This window comes from Tenebrio molitor, chromosome 5, assembly GCF_963966145.1.
Source record: "Tenebrio molitor chromosome 5, icTenMoli1.1, whole genome shotgun sequence".
Classification (NCBI taxonomy): domain Eukaryota; kingdom Metazoa; phylum Arthropoda; class Insecta; order Coleoptera; family Tenebrionidae; genus Tenebrio; species Tenebrio molitor.
Window position 1 is genome coordinate 14,048,630 of NC_091050.1, and position 16,203 is coordinate 14,064,832.

Consider the following 16,203-nt stretch of genomic DNA (forward strand, 5'->3'; position numbering starts at 1 on the left):
AATAAGAGATGTGTTGAGGTGTGGAACGTGCGAAATAGCAAGACAGGTTTGAGCATGTTTTTTGGCCATATTGGAGGCTATTAGTCCACTTCACCGTTAATGAGCTTAAATATCTAACCCGAGTTGGAAACTGATTGGTCGCTGTTGGCGATGGCGTCCACTATCTGGGCCGTTTGCTTCGCAATTACTCTAAAACAGTTCACCAGAGAATTATAGTTTGAAGTCTCTGATCGTCCATCAATTCACCGAAGCGGCTGTGCTTGTACTTGGTACTTTCGATAGGGAATCCATTTCCTTAATATTTCCCCACGAAGGATTCTCATCGATCCCTCACAAACGACACTTCTCATCTGAGGGTCCTAATTGCAGCGCTAAAAATAATTCGCGGCGATCCGAGCCGCCGCCGAATTATTAATCATTCCGACGTAATCCTGGCGGCGGATTTAAATGAATTCCGGCTTGGTGCAAAAACCTCCTAATTATGTTTGAAAGACGAAAATTACAACATAATTTCTTCCTGAATTAACAAATCGAACTTTAGTTCGCTCCGGCGCCGCACGTGCGCACCTTGGCGGCGCTAGTGCGCAGGCCGGCGTCCAGACCGTCGCGACGCCAGTCGTCCTGCAGAAACCCGTGCGTGACGTCAGGATTCCATCGCGATCGGCAAGTGTTTCGCCCGATGTTCGTTCTAATTTCCGGTGTGCCGGGCCCGGAGTAGGGGGCCATGTGGGGGGACTAGTGGGGCGCTTGTGCGACTATGCCATCGTAAGAGCGACCCGTCGAAGATGGCACCGGTGCGCCTCCTCGTGAACAGTGTGCTGGTGCTGCTGGTGGCCGAGGGGCTGGTGGGGGGCGACCCCGCCGCCGACCAGAGGATGCCTCTGACCTCGCGCACGGTCCGCACCAAGTACGGTGACGTGAGTGGCGTTATCGTGACCCTGGACGCGAAGCACTTGGAGCCGGTGGAGGTGTTCCGCGGCATCCCCTACGCCAGCCCGCCGCTCGGCAGCCTCCGGTTCATGCCCCCGGTGACGGGGGCGCTGTGGTCGGGCGTCAAGATCGCCGACAAGTTCAGCCCCGTCTGCCCCCAGCGCCTGCCGGACATCTCCAACGAGACCGCCGCGCTCAAAAGGATGCCCAGGGGCAGGCTGGAGTACCTCAAGCGGCTGCTGCCCCACCTGCAGAACCAGAGCGAGGACTGCCTCTACCTCAACATCTACGCACCCGCGCAAGGTAACACCGACGCCTGAGCCGCCGGGGGCGGGGGCGAAGCCCACATTACTAAAGCTTTCAATATTTATGAGTTCATCAATTCGGACAAATATTTGAAATTTTATGCAGCCCCCGACAGCTGCCCCTTCTACGACCGGATCGAATGATGCGTGGAGTTACGCCGCCCCCGGAATTATCGAATTATTCCAATCGTCCTGATTGTTGTACACATTGCAAATTATCCTTCCCAGACGTCCAGAACGAACAAACAACTTGATTGAGCAAGAATTTAATCTCTCTCTGACCTTATCAGACATTCTTTCTATTAATACCCGGGCTCCTTTGCCTCCGGCAAATATTGATAAAGTCTCCCTAACAAAACAAGTTGTTGGTAAATATGTTAATGCGAGAGGCACGAGAAAACATTTTTAACTTTCGTTTGTGACGTTCCGGAGCGATCAAGCGAACTCGCAAATCAACAATCACAAACAGACGCCGAAAGATTTTCGCCTCGGTGCCAAACGAACGAGAGGTGGGGGTGGGAGAGAGACGGCTATCCGGGAATAATAATGAATCCAGCTCCGCGGTCCACGTCCGATATTCCCATTAGAGGCGGCGGCAGTCACGTGATTATTAATCGTAAATGTGAATCCGAATATTTCCACATCCTTCTAATTGTGGCGAGCCGGCCCATAAATCTTCAGTTTCACTTCTGGATTATTTTTAAACCAAAGTCGGAACCCTCCATCTATTATTCGGGCCGCGCACAAACTCGCCCCGACTCACAACCCGAATCACAACCTCGCGTTTCAATTAGTGTTCGGTACGCGGTCCGTCTCGGCGCCACGCCCCTCCAGCGCCTCGCGCGACGTATGTTTATTTAAAAACGTCTCCTTTGAACGCGTCTTCGTACTTTGAAAAAACCGCTCGTGGCAATTTCGCCTTTGCATAAAAGACGCAGCCCGCAAAGAGGCCAAATCCGGCCGCGCTGGAATTCGTAGCGAAATAAAAAAGAAAAAGAAATTACCGGGAACTTCATTAAATCCAACACATTTCATTCGCACCGTCCCGTGTACCTGACCCGAACTTCCCCGGAATCTAATTTATTAGAAAATTGTGTCCATTGAACTGGTCCAACTTTTTCCCGGCTCTTATCCCGGCATTGACCCGGCATAGAAAGTTGGCAAATCCGGACGAATTAGAGTGATATTAGGGGTGTCGAGGCAAACAAGTTTCGCGGCAAAAAACGAAAAGATTATTAATGGATAGTGGCGCTGCAAAACAAGGGCCCGGACCGATTTAATTATAAAAAATCGATCGGGGCGGGGCCATTAATATCAATTTGATTTTCGGCGGGTCCTGATGGGATAAGCAGATTTGGAAATTCGGTCGCGCCTCGGCCATATTTCCGTCGAACCTCCCCCATGTGTTTTTTGCAAGTTCGTGTCGACAGGTGAGTTGCCAACCGACATCCTAGCAGATTTAGGGGATCAATAGGGTTGTATTTATGTCATAAATTGTATAACGTTCCGGGGAGTGCAGCGATCGAGCGGGGGCGGCATCGATCGCGCCCCGAAATTACGTCTCCGGTGGATGTTATTTAAAGATGATGTAAAACATTGCGATTGACTGTTCCGAAAAGTTCCTATTGTGCCGACACATCGGAAAATATTTGGCAAAGCCCGGGGAAATTGATGGAAACTGCAAAAGAAAATGATCCGGAGTGTTTGTGAGGCGTTTCCTTTGAAAAGGAAAAACATTCTCACTTTTGGACGTATCCGATCTGTCGTAATAGATATTTGCTTTACATCGCTGATTCAGATATGGCTGGAAATGTGAGGCCCTCGCCGACGAGTCGAGTGCACTCCGCCGCCGCCGCCGCCGCAACCTCAAGTGCATATTGATATTTTTCCGTCGCCGAAATCCCCACGCCCCGCTAATTGCCCCCGGAAATCGCGTCTTTCGGACCGGACGTCTGTTTGCATGAACCGAGGTTAATCAAATTAGCACGGACGACATTTCCTCCGGATATTGAAATTCGAAACGTCTGCGAGTGAAACTTTCCAAATGAAAAATCGCACGTACGCCGGAGCGACAGATAAATCCCGATATTGATGGCGTGCGGGGGGCGCCCGAAAAAATAAATTAAAACATCAAATCGGGACGGATCGGATGGAAAATTTAATTGGACGGAGAGCCGGAGTAAACAACGGCAAGACTTGACCTCCCGAAGAGAAGCTAGATTTACAGCGCTTGCAGTAAATTTATTTTACGCCTTTGCCTTTCGGAGACCCGCGAGGACACGTTATGCCAGTAAATAATCATTCATCCGGCAAAATACATCCACACTAGGTGATTTACAAATCTATTTAGCTCATGCAACTGTTGCTTCATACTCTCATACTCTGGACTGGACTTTTTTTAAATAGCGAGAAAATTATGAACGCAGTATGTTTAGAAAAATGCAATTTGTGAAGATATTTGCGTTGAAAACTTTTAACTAGTAAACTTTCCATCGATAAGTTCAAAAGGTTTTCTGAGTCATCTTATTAATTTATTCTTTAATTTACTCTGCAAATTATTGTATATCAAACTAAAGCAAAGAAAACGAAATTTTCTGATTTCTTTATTACCTACGTACAAATTTGCCTATTCGCTAAAATAGTTATTTATGCAACAAGTGAGTAAAGTAATACTTTTTTTTACGAGAAGGAAAATTTGCCGCTCGAGCGAACCGAGTGCGCAAATCCGCCGAGTAAAAAAAGATACTTTACTGACGAATTGCATACAAAATTTTTTTGGCGCCCGTAAGTTTAGAACAATTTTTTCGACACTCAAAATTTGAAAATTTTCTCCTGTGTGAACCCGTGGACCTTTAAAACGCTCGTTTTACTCGCGTTTTAAATTGGCCCACTCATGCCAAAAAAATCCAAAAAAAAATTATAATTGCTTTAAAAAATAACACGCTACGACACTTTTTTTAACGCAAAATGCGTGCAAAAATGAACCGCTATGGCGGTTTTTTTAACGCTTCTGCACCGATTCAAAAATCACGTATTTTATGAACGCAAACGAATGAAAAACTTGCACTTTTTTTAAAACGTTAAAAAATAAATAAAAAGAATTACGAATTCGAATACAAAGAATTGGTTTTTCTTTGTTCTCGAGCTTTTCTTCTCTCATTGGCTAATTTATTGCTATAAATTTTCTAGACCTTTTAATGTTCTTTTTATGTCTTTTCCTTAATCCTTGCATAATCTACAATTTCTCCCTTCCTGTGTCGTAAAATTTACCCAACTCTCTCTCTTTATCTTTACCTAGCACATTCAATAATTACTTGCTTTAGTATATTACTCTCGCCTGTCACATGACATGTTTGTGGCTCTTTTACTATCCCACCCTCTTTATCTCACATCTTTGTTCTGGTTTACTTTGATCTTTTCCGTGACATATAGAAGTTTCTTGTCTTTTTGTTTTCAATTCTTTTCCCTTCCACATTCCTTCTTATCATCTATCACTGTTTTCCAACATTCGAATTTTTTCTGCTGATCTTGGTATGACCTAAGAAAGTTCTGAAAACTTTACATTCGCTGAAATAGATGATAGTAAAGATTTTATCATAGCTAGAAACAAAACTTTTATATTTTTATACTGGACGGTTTTTTCTTTATGAAACTGAAAATAGTGAGCAAAGATGGCAATTGAATCACTAGTGAGGAAATAGTATATTACACGCAATACTATCCACACTCGCTGGCGCTCGTGAGTATATCATGTATTGCTCGTTGAAAAATCAGGCACTTTGATCACGAATTGTGAATTTTTTCCAACGTCGCTTATGAAAAATGATACTTTCCTCATCGAATTTAAATTTTCCTCACTAGTGAATTTACTTTTTTTTTTTAGTGAATTTACTTTCTCCATTTTCTTCACTAGTGATGCAAACGCCTATTTTCCTCACTAAATTGGGTGATAAAAGTATCATTTTCATAAGCGACGTTGAAAAAAAAATGTCTCACTAGTGAGCAAAGTAAATCAAGATATCGGCAGAATTTTATCTAAAATGTCCCAGCGCCTCCACCATTTTTGCAAACGATAAACTACCACTTTATTACCGCTGTTATAATCATATTATTATTTGATTACAATAAAATTGTTCTCTATTTTGATTTTGCTGATATTTTTTAACTGAAATAACTTTTACCCACCACTTTGGAAGCTGTCTCATCTGACTGTTCCTCCCTCTTGTCTTTCTTTTTATTTGTTAATATGATCCTGTTCACCTGATCGAGCCCTCTTCAACTCTTTAAATATTTCCCTTCGAATCTTTTTTCCCCACAGAATAAGCAACAATAAACTCACCCCTTTGACATCCTACGTCCTTTAAACCTGTGCACTTAATGCCTTTTTAGCAACTTCTTTTCTCCTTGTTTGATCCACTGCCACTTTGACGCACACATCCGATAATTTGGACTGCATTTCAACTGTAATTAAACCCGTCTGCCCCTAACAATAAATGTAAACGTTGCAATTCGATAACTAATATTATTTTTAAAACTGTAACAAACGCGGAAATTTAATGGCAGCGTTGAAACCTTTCAGCATCAATTCGTTCGGTGCAAATTGTCAATTTGTTCACGTCACACCAACATTTTTCTCTATCTCTCTATTTCCGCGACAATTCCTCTTGGATAGTTGGCGGTAGTACCATGGGCAAAATGGGACACATGCGTCCGCATGTCGGAAATGTGAGTGACGGGATCAATGCAGCTAATAAAGCTGCTTTAAACTTTTTGTGCTGAAAAAACCGTTTCCCTCTATTTATAACTCGACCCTTCGATTCCCGATGCTAATCGGCCTGAAAAAAATCCCAGCCGATATTCAGATCCGACTTGACGGACACGTTTACAGTAAACAAGGCTGACACTTTTCAAACGAGCATCCGCGTGAGGCAGGTGAGGTCGTAAAACACACTTACTGACTTACTCCATCTTAGGCAGTTGAATTTGTTTAATATCAAACAGCTCGACTGCGATTCCAACCACTATTTACATTATCACTTTATTTCGCCTCCATGGCTTTCCAATTTTGCGCCGAGCCATTAAAGCTACACCCAAGGTATTAAACCGTGTATGCAACCAATTACACGGAAGCGTGTAATTGTTTGCGGATGAAATTAACGCAGATGGAATGGTATTTTTTCCGCGGCCATTACATCGGTTCATATCTGGCGGGACGCAGTTGTCCTCAAATATTTATACAAATTTTTATTTGGCCGGCCGGCCTGTAATAATGTCGAGCTTTATGAAAAATTCCTACATGAACAAGACTGAAAATAAACTTAATGATTTACCGCTCCTTGAATTAATAATGAAAGTCGCCGGCAGGTGCCTATAATTTCACACGCACCAGTTTTCATTGTTGCGGCGTAATTGGGGGCAGTGCAGCGATACGTCGTAAACGTGCCGGCGGAAAGGGTGATTTTGATGCAAAACGGTCCCGCAAGGGCGGTACTTCAAACGGGGAAATTTTACTAAGGTTCTATTTTATTTTAAAAACAAACAGAAACAAAAAGAGAAAACAAAATATTCTTCGAGAGACTCTTACGTTAGCAAAATTGTGGTAGAATCCTCATTTTGAAATCTCCCGGCGCCTCCACCATTTTTGCAATTCCTAAAATGTCACTGTTTTTAGTTTGCGAATCATACAGAAATTTACGGTGTTCATCGTCCATTCAACAATGTTCACATCCATAAACAGCTATTTTCATTAAAAGTGAGCAAAGCAGTGCATTTAATCACGAGTACGGAAGTTGGGCGTCTGAGCCGAAGGCGAGGACCTCAGCCGAACGAGTGATTAAATGCACGTTTGCTCATGCGTGTTGAATCTGATTTTTTCCATGATCATAAAATAGAGTCGCGGCATCGCTATTTTGGGCACTATTTTTTTTTTTTGTCACTTTTTGAATTTTGAGTTAATTGCAGTGAGTTTGTATGAATTTAGCATGAATTTTCCCAGAAGTTTAACTCAAGCAATTTCATGTTTTTTCGTCAATTGGAATCTAAATAACAAGTTACAAATTTAAATAAATCAAAAATAAGACAAGCTTTAGTTGCTAATAGTATTTTAAAAACAGATAAAAAAAACTTTCAGTACAACATACTCGTATTTGGCACCCTCTAGTGAGAAAATATTATTTCCTCACTAGTGATTCAATTGTCATCTTTGTTAACTATTTTCAGCGAGCAAAAACCACTAAAATCAATGACCATGGAAAAAAACAATTTTACGTTTCATCTAACTCAATAAACATTTAGAATAACGATGTTTGTTAATCGCAACTTTTTTACCGATTCATTATCTTTCCAAATTACCAAACAGTAATTAACGGTTTATTTTGTTACCTATTGTCATTACGGAACCCGTGGCAGAAATCATTTAGTCCAGACAATCAAGCTATTCACAATTTTTTTAATCGAAAATTTCTGGCGTTTCCATCATTTATGCAATCCGAAAAGTAGAAATCTTTACAACTAGTGCTAGAGCTAGACATTTGCAATTTTCGGTGTTAAATTTATCACATTTAAATAATTGCCACATAATTTTATATTTTATCTAGCTCAAGAAAGAGCCAAGTTATTAAATTTTTGTCAGAAATGTCCTGGCGCCTCCACCTATTTGCAATTAATAAAATAGAGATTTTCCCCCCTTGTATTGGAGCTAGAGATTTGAGGATTTTGTCGTTTATTCTATTTTATTTAATAAAGCCATCTAACATAACTCTTATTTTTGATCTAACTCAAAGAACAATAAAAAGATTAAATTTTCTGGCGCCTCCACCATTTTTCAATCGAATAAAAAATTCTCTTCTCATCATTCTCATCATTTTTAGGGAATTGTAGACAGCATCGAAAGATTTCTTTCTGGTCGTGAAAAAAACACAACACAACTGTTCTTGAGTTGCTAAAATAAATGAATTAACGGCGAGCAGAGAAGTCTTTTAAAATGAAGGAGCTGACCTGTACGAAATTCTAGAAGTTTCACGCTTGCTGTGCGTTGTGAATTCATGTCTAAAGCTTTGTTTTTGTTATTTCCGTTTGTGGAAAATGTAACAGTTTCGTGCTGAAACAAAGAGAGTAAAACTAACAATTTAGGTGAAACAATAAATTCCGCAGTTTTGCAATTTTTTGTTTTTGCTAATTAGCAATGAAATTATTGTGTGAAAATGGGAGCACCCTGTGACACTCCTGCACTACAAACGTTGTTGCACTAAATGCAGTGACTGTGTTAGTCTGTTGGGGTTGGCTAAAACAAAGAAAAATCCCCGACCCCGACGTAATCGCCAACCTCTTGACCTCTGCTCATTTCTTCGTCTCTAATGAGCTCTCCGCAAAAACTCCGCCTTGAAAAGCGCCCTCCGCTGTGCTTCCCCGGAATTGAATTAGTTCCGGCAACAATTCGTCCGATTCATCATTTCTCGTCCTAAAAATCCCCGATCCGGGCGTTCGTTTCTTGCTCGGCCTGACAGGCTAACACGGCGGCGGCGGCGGCGGCGGCATCGGAAGGCAACGCGCGCTGCCCGCTCCCCAGAGGATCATTCATAACGGTCGCAACCATAGATATCGGGTATTTGAGAGTTGGCTCGTAAATAAGGCGGCGGCTTCCCTATACATCAGTAACACGTCTGTCTGCTGCCGATACAGCTCATCCATCAGCCACCTACTCTCGCATTCTGCCCCACGGCCCGACAGATTCCCGCCCCCCCAGTTGAAATTTTAAAAACCGAGATAAGCCAGCGTTTTCCAAAACGACCAACGAAATTTGTCCGGGATCCTGATTTATTTTTTCTCCTCGTAACCAGAAGTGTCCGGAGAAAGAACGGCGCGATGTAAATCGAATTCCGCTGATCGTGATCTATGGACCGCTCGAACTTATTAAATTTGGCCGGAAGAGGGGCGGCGTCTCCACCTTGACGGCGGCGATTTACGGCGCCACTCGATTGTTATTTTCGTCTTAATGCAGAATAATTGGATGATTTAATCGCGGATTCCGGAAGGAGCCGAAAAAACGGGAACCGGACGAGGCAATTAGCACGTAATAGCCGAGCGGATATAAAACAGTTACCGAAGGCATCGATGACCCCTTCTGAATTAAGATGAGCCTGCTGGTTTATCGTTAAAATCACAATCTTCATATTTCATTTTTGCGCCAATTTCATCGTCTACGCCGACCTAATAAAGACGAACGTGTTGCCGCCTGCTCGAGGACCCCATCCAGGACGTGCATAGGCCTCGTTTTATATTCAGGACGAAGGTCCTGGTTTTTCATTTAACCAGGACGACTTCGCACTAGACGGTTGGCCCAACTACTAAAAAAAAAAATTCCCCACAAATAAATCACAGGAAAAGGCTCCCAACAAATTTACTAAAATCTGTGCAACATAATAATATACTTCATGAAGAAGCAGTCCAGATATTAAAAGTTTTATCAGAAATGTCCCGGCGCCTCCACCAATTTTGCAATTCTAAAATAGAACTTTTCACAACTATCGGGCCTTCAAATAAATATATATTTAGTAGGCGTAGGAGACATTCTAATTCTTTTAACAGTGTAAAGTATTTTTTGTAGGCAACCAATTATTCTCCGGAGTTGCATAGTATGCATAGTAAGCTTTTTCCCAATGTCATATTCCGTGGAGGGAGAATAGGGAGAATGCCCTACAAAAATTAAAAATATTTTCTAATTTAATTTTGTTTCGTTAGAATGTCATTGTGTCATTTTCTACGCTGGAAAAATGTTGCAAACAATTGAATTTCCATAGGTTGCTCTAAATATAAATTTATTTGAAGGCCCGTTAGTATTACAGCTAGCTTTATTACGTTCAAAGCTATCTAACATAATTTTTAGATTTGATCTAGCTCAAGCGATAATCAAGATATTAATTTCCCGGCGCCTCCACCATTTTGCAATCGAATAAAAATTTTCTGGTTCCATCATTTTCTAAATATTTTTATACTTGCAGTTCTATTAATTTGTACGAATCTGCAATCATTTCATCACAGGAAAAATTTACTAAAATGGTGTGAACATTAATTTTGTACACGTGTTACGTCATTCTATTATATTTCGACGCCACGTTATCAACAATAGAATTGACTCTGTTGAGTTGCTCCAAAGAATTGAATTTCACCTTCTTAGAACTACATCAAGAAGTCTCCAAAACTTTCCCTCTTACCGAACCTCGTTTAAATACTCAAAAGTTTTCTCCACTGTGTACTTTGTGGGACAATTATGCAAACTTGGAAGGTTTCTCAGACATTTTCTTTTGGTCAACTAGAGACAGTTTTTCCAGTTGAATCCAGAAACAAAAAGAAATCTGAGTCCAGTGGCGTAACTACCAATTTGAGCCTCCCTCTCAAAATCACTCGTCCATAATTTAGACTAAAAGTAAAATACAAAACATATTTGAAATATACAGGGTGTTTTTGAAATGTGTGCAGAAATTTTAATCACGAGCTACTGGCTTCATGTAGAACTCGGAAAAAATATTTAAAAAATTCTACGTCAAAAAATAAAGTGACATTTATTTTTTCAGCTAAATTTTTTTTTAAATTGCTTTTAGTTTTCTACGTTGTCTTAACACCTCGTAGGTAAAATTTCGGCACATTTTAAAAATACACCCTGTATATCATGTTTTATAAAATGTACGCCGTAGAAGAGGAAATCCAAAAATTTGAATTGTAACATTTTAATACCAGTAGAATGGCCTAGGGCCTAGGTTGCTTATCATTCATGAAATATTTTGGACGCTCTGGAATCTGTCAGCGCTTCGGTGATTTTATAGCTCAGCGGCATCGGGCTCAGAAACAGCGTATATTAGTATCACCGCTCTCCAGTGGCGTACGTTGCGGACGACGATGATTCATATTCTTTCCCCTCTCAAGTTTATTTGTTGCACAAAGCTTGAGGAGTTTATCGGCAACCGCACCCGAAGTTGAATGCAAATCAGTCAAAAAAGCGCCGCCGCTCCCAAAATGTATGCGAAGGCACGTGCCGGGTTATTGTCGCGTTAGAATTTTTCCGTCCCTTATTCGGATTCAGCCGCATATACGTATACATTTCCGCACAAAGCAAATATAAAAGCGGTGGTTATCTTATCGGGTTAATGGCGGGGTGATCAAGCGAATTAGACCAGATCAAACTGAACACGCGTTATTCTTTGGAAAAAGTCGCGAATTCGGTGCAGTTTACCGAGTTTTTTCCCTTTTCGCCGCGTGATTTGAATTCGTTTTGAAATATTGATGCCAGTCTCCGTGGGCAAACTCGCCGTCTCTGCTTTGAATATAGATTCGAGGGATCTGGTCAAAACGTCTACGATGAAATTCGTTCTCGGGTGGAATTTCGAGGCGGCGGTTATGACGGGGGCAGGTGTGGGGCTCTCGAGGTGAGGATAAATCAAGAGGGGTTGCAGATCGGTTAGGCGAAAAGTGGATTCTTAAAGGAGCGCGGTGAATGCCACGAATTCACCGATAAATTTATACTATGCATTATACAGGGTGTCGCAAAATTAACGTATTCCAAGTCGGGGGTCTTGTAGGGAAAAATCTCAGCAATCTCGAAAAAATAAAATAAAAAATATAGGGGGGGGTTTTACAAAGATATATGGGTCTGAAGGTTCAAACTTTTCATCATGTTTTCTTCAAATAAAAAATGTAAATGATTGACATTCATTTTGAAATATGGTGAGGATGATTTTGTAAAATATTAAAATATAAATAAAAAGACATTTCTTGAATAAACAGCTTTATCTCGAAAAAATAAGTTTTATTTTTCCAATTTTTGTTCAACAGGGAAGTACAACATAGCCAGAATATTAATCAGGTACTTCTGAAGAAATATTGCCAACTTTGATATTTTTTTCAAAGTGACAGCAATTTTTTTTTAAACATTTTTAGTTGGTCAACAGGATGTCCCCTACTAAACCCCGAACTCGGAATACGATAATTTTCAAACACCCTGTATACTGCATAATTCAAATAATGTAGGTCAAGATTATTATTATTGTTACACATATCGCAGACTAAGATTACATAACCTGAGAATCAAAGTGCTAGTAGACCTTATTTGAGAGGCAAAATGTTAGTGACGGTGACTCATTCGTATAGGAACCGTACTCAAATGAAAATCATTTTGATTAAAGGGTTATTTTTTACGGGGATGGTGAAAGTCACCTAATACACTGTTACATTTGCTACAGAAATGCAAAAAGCCTTGACATCCTTTAAAAAAAACAACAGATAACAGCCATCTACTCCTTCCTTCTAGGGTCATTTTCTCCTTAGGGAGTAAAAGTAAATACAAAAATGTCACAAGAAATAGCATTTTAATTTATCAAAAAATCACAAGTTATTTATTAATATTTGTCATTATTAACACTGATTTCTTTCATCGTCAGAGTTGTTCATGAAATACGTTTTCAAAATAAGCCAAAATGACAGTAAAATGTCATTTCTTTCCCTGATGATTACTGCCCTCAGCTACGAAACGTCACACACATACATACAATTTTTTTTTTTTCACTACAATGTCGTTAATGAAGCTTTCAGAGTGAAATCTGGTACAATAGTTGTAATCTTTTACTCATTTCGTTGATGTTTGTTGAGATAATGCTACAACACATTAGTTTGTCATTAAAGACTTTACGGAGGAGTAAAATAGAAAACGTCTTATATTTTCTTAATAGGCTGCTGATATAGCAAAATAAATTTTTCTTTTCCGACGCTTCTATCATATAAATTTGTTATTTAAATAAGAAATAATCTCGCATTTCCATCAGTTGCTTAGATGTTTATTTTAAGAGAGAAAATGGGATTTCGTAAGGCCACGCATCCATTAAGCTCCAATTTTTGTATGTTAGAGACGAGTCAGCTCCTAACAGGTTTTGCAAAAAGAAAACCTAATATGTTGAGTCAACTAAAAAACGTAATAATCTAAGCCGTCAAGGGAAATGATACATTTTCCTCCCTGTCAAACTATTGTTTTTTCCTCGGACCACTCATTTAGTTCCACCACAATTTTTTCTGAGCTTTCTGTGGGAATAAACAGTAATCACTGGGGGATAGATCTGGCCCTTATGAGTGTTGTTTCAATATTGTGAATCGAAGAAAGTTGTACTTATGGAGCAGCAGACTCCTTTACAATTTTTTTTTCGACCCAGTAACAATAATAAATTTGAAGCGCATCATTCTGCTCAGTTAATTAGCAATTTTCAAACGAATTTCTTGGGTTTTTTTCTGGGTCATCAGGTCTGGTGTTAACTGCAAGTCAGTTAAATCGAGCAATTTGATTTAATTGCGCTTTTAATGATTCATAAAATTAATTTAAAACCGTTAAAAGATACTGAAATTATTTAATCTGGAATCACTATCACGTCGATAAATTAGAATGGGTGTGGATATTCCCTTGTGACAACTTAGCCGCAGCGTATGTGTGAATTTTTTTAATCGATTTTAATTTTGAATTATGGAGGAGAAGTCCGGGCTCGTATCCGGTGATTAACAAAGTCCCAAAGCAATCCGGCGTTTTGCTATCCAGCATTTCATTACCATAGACTTTTTAATTATCCCGCAGGATCCTTGTCGAAAATCACAATGGCACAAAGAAAGCGACACCTCGGAAAAATCCCTCGCCCAAACAAAACAAAAATTCGTAGTAGTAAATAATGAAACGATACCCCAAGGATGCCGGAGGAAAATGATAATTAAATTTAAATGAAATGACCGACATAATGAAAGGATTCGACAGAGAGGAATGTTTTTCGTCCTATTTGCTAATGAATATGACTAAAGCCGTGTTTATGTGAAGGGCGAAGGGTTTCGGGTTACGTTTAAACAATTTTATGTTGAACAAGGGCGTGATTAACTCGGCCCCGTCTTCCACCAAAAAGTAAAGCTCGCCGCAAAACCCGAACGGAAAAGCTCACCTTACTCTATTACAGCCGCCATGTTAAAAATAACGATACGGCTAACGAGATTGTGCAAAATCTGCCCAGGCTTGTGCCGTAATTGGTCAACGTCATGGCAACGAAAAAATCTGCGAGTTCTTGGACGGCGTACCGCAAGGGTCCCCCCAAGTCCAGCGCTCTTCGCGTATCAAAATTAACTGAATTGAAAGCGCCACAATAAAACACAAGAGCTTTAAAGTTGGTTTGGTCCCAGTCAAGAAGCATCATTTGCATCTATGATCAGGTGAAATTTAGTTGTGATTTTTTTAACTCTCGCTCTCACCAAACAAATTAAATTGGAAAAGTTAAATGAGTTTTGTGTTTAATATTTTAAGTTGGAGGCAGTTTTGAAAAGTTTGGCGATTACGTGTAAAGGTATTAATTTCTGTTTAATTTATGGAAATTAAGTTGTAAATAAACAGCGAAGATAATTACATTGTTAAAGAAAGTCTCGATGAGTGAAAAAAAGGAGCAAAAAGCTCGACACCGGTGTAGTGTTCCATACAGCCGGCGCAATGATGAAGTAAACAGAATTAAGCTTTAGTAAAGTCGTTTCGCGTAGGTAGAGAATAGCGAATTTGGTTACAGTACTTGAGGCAATCTCTTTCCGAGCCGTTGCTTCACCTTGGCTTCATCCTTGTCCGGACCAAATCCCCGGAAAATTACGAAGTCTGTATCTAATTTTATCAAACACCGCGTACACCTGACGCACGCCCTTAATAAAGTGTGCAAGGGCTGCAGACGCGCATGCACCAAAAGCTCGTCGCAACCTTGAGCTTAATTATGCCGTTGTGTCGCAGGAAACGGGATAAAAGATCCGGGAGACAAGCTCAAGATGGATGCTGTCGCGAAGTACGCCGTAAAGTTAGTAAAAAACTGAACAAGCCCTAAACACGGGTGGATAATGCGAGAGGGGCGGCGATAGAGAGGCGCGACAAATTATTTGAGGGGGAAACAAAAGTCGCCTTTAATTCCTCCAGTCTGGCTTAAGTAAACTTGACTTTACGTCGTCTGCCAAAAAAACAGTGGCGTCTGTTTAATCAATACTCCCTTTTGCCGTCTTCTTGTCAACATTGTCCCGTTTTATGGGACGTTTCAAAAGTCACATACGAAACTCGTTTGGAGTCGTGATGTACGAAAAACGGCAGGGAAAAACGGCGAAAATAAACTCACAGGTTGTCACGTTTTGGTTTCAACAGTGGCTTAAATCGTGAGACACTATACGGGAGGAATAAAGTGAAAAATATTTCTTTACACGTACGGGCGACCTGTCGTAGACGGAGGCGCCGTAAAGCGACCCAGACGGAGGATCCCTTGACCACGGTCAGGTCTTCACCACCATAAAATTCAAATATTTTCTCAAGAAGGGTACAAGTATCATATTTTTAATTTTCACTTAGCTATGCAAGATTCAGTCAGTCGATTAGTGCAGGTTTTAACCATTGGTAAAAACTTCCAAATTAAAATTTTACTTAAAACGAGAAATAATAAAGAACGAACAAAAACAGTAATTTATTTTAATCGATCAGAAAAAAATATTGTCCCTGAACTTTTGTACGTGATTGTAAAAAAATATGAGGCAGTTAAAATATCTGGGGGGGCATCATGATGCGCATGTGGCGTGGCGTGAACTACCACCTTTCAAATATAAACGGTGAGAAAATGCGTGTCAGACGTTGACGGTTTCTCCAACTGTTAAATGAGATATGATACTTTTTTGCGACGCATCCGACTCCTAGCTTTACATTTTAATCGCGTGTAGCGATATTATTGAAGTGAAAACTTCTCAGGTAGCGAATTAATTTCATGCGACACGCTAAAATCGTCACGCTCAAATTGTCATCAGGCTCGGCTCTTGAAGTGAAAACTTCTTTAGGCGCGCCACACGGGTAGTGTATTAGTTTCACGCGACACGCTAAAATCGTCACGCGACACGCTAAAATCGTCACGCTCAAATCGTCGTCAGGGTCAGACCGTCAGGCTCGGGT

At 40.5% G+C, this 16,203-nt stretch overlaps 1 protein-coding gene across 1 annotated transcript in view; it reads left to right on the forward strand.

Annotated features, from left to right (window-relative positions):
- Positions 1–630: 630 nt before the first annotated feature.
- Positions 631–16,203, forward strand: part of Nlg3 (Neuroligin 3) — a 175,439-nt gene continuing 159,866 nt past the window's right edge. The window contains exon 1 of the mRNA XM_069046549.1: positions 631–1,233. Coding sequence (XP_068902650.1) covers positions 786–1,233 — 448 coding nt within the window. The 5' untranslated portion in view covers positions 631–785. The remainder of the gene's footprint in view (positions 1,234–16,203) is intronic.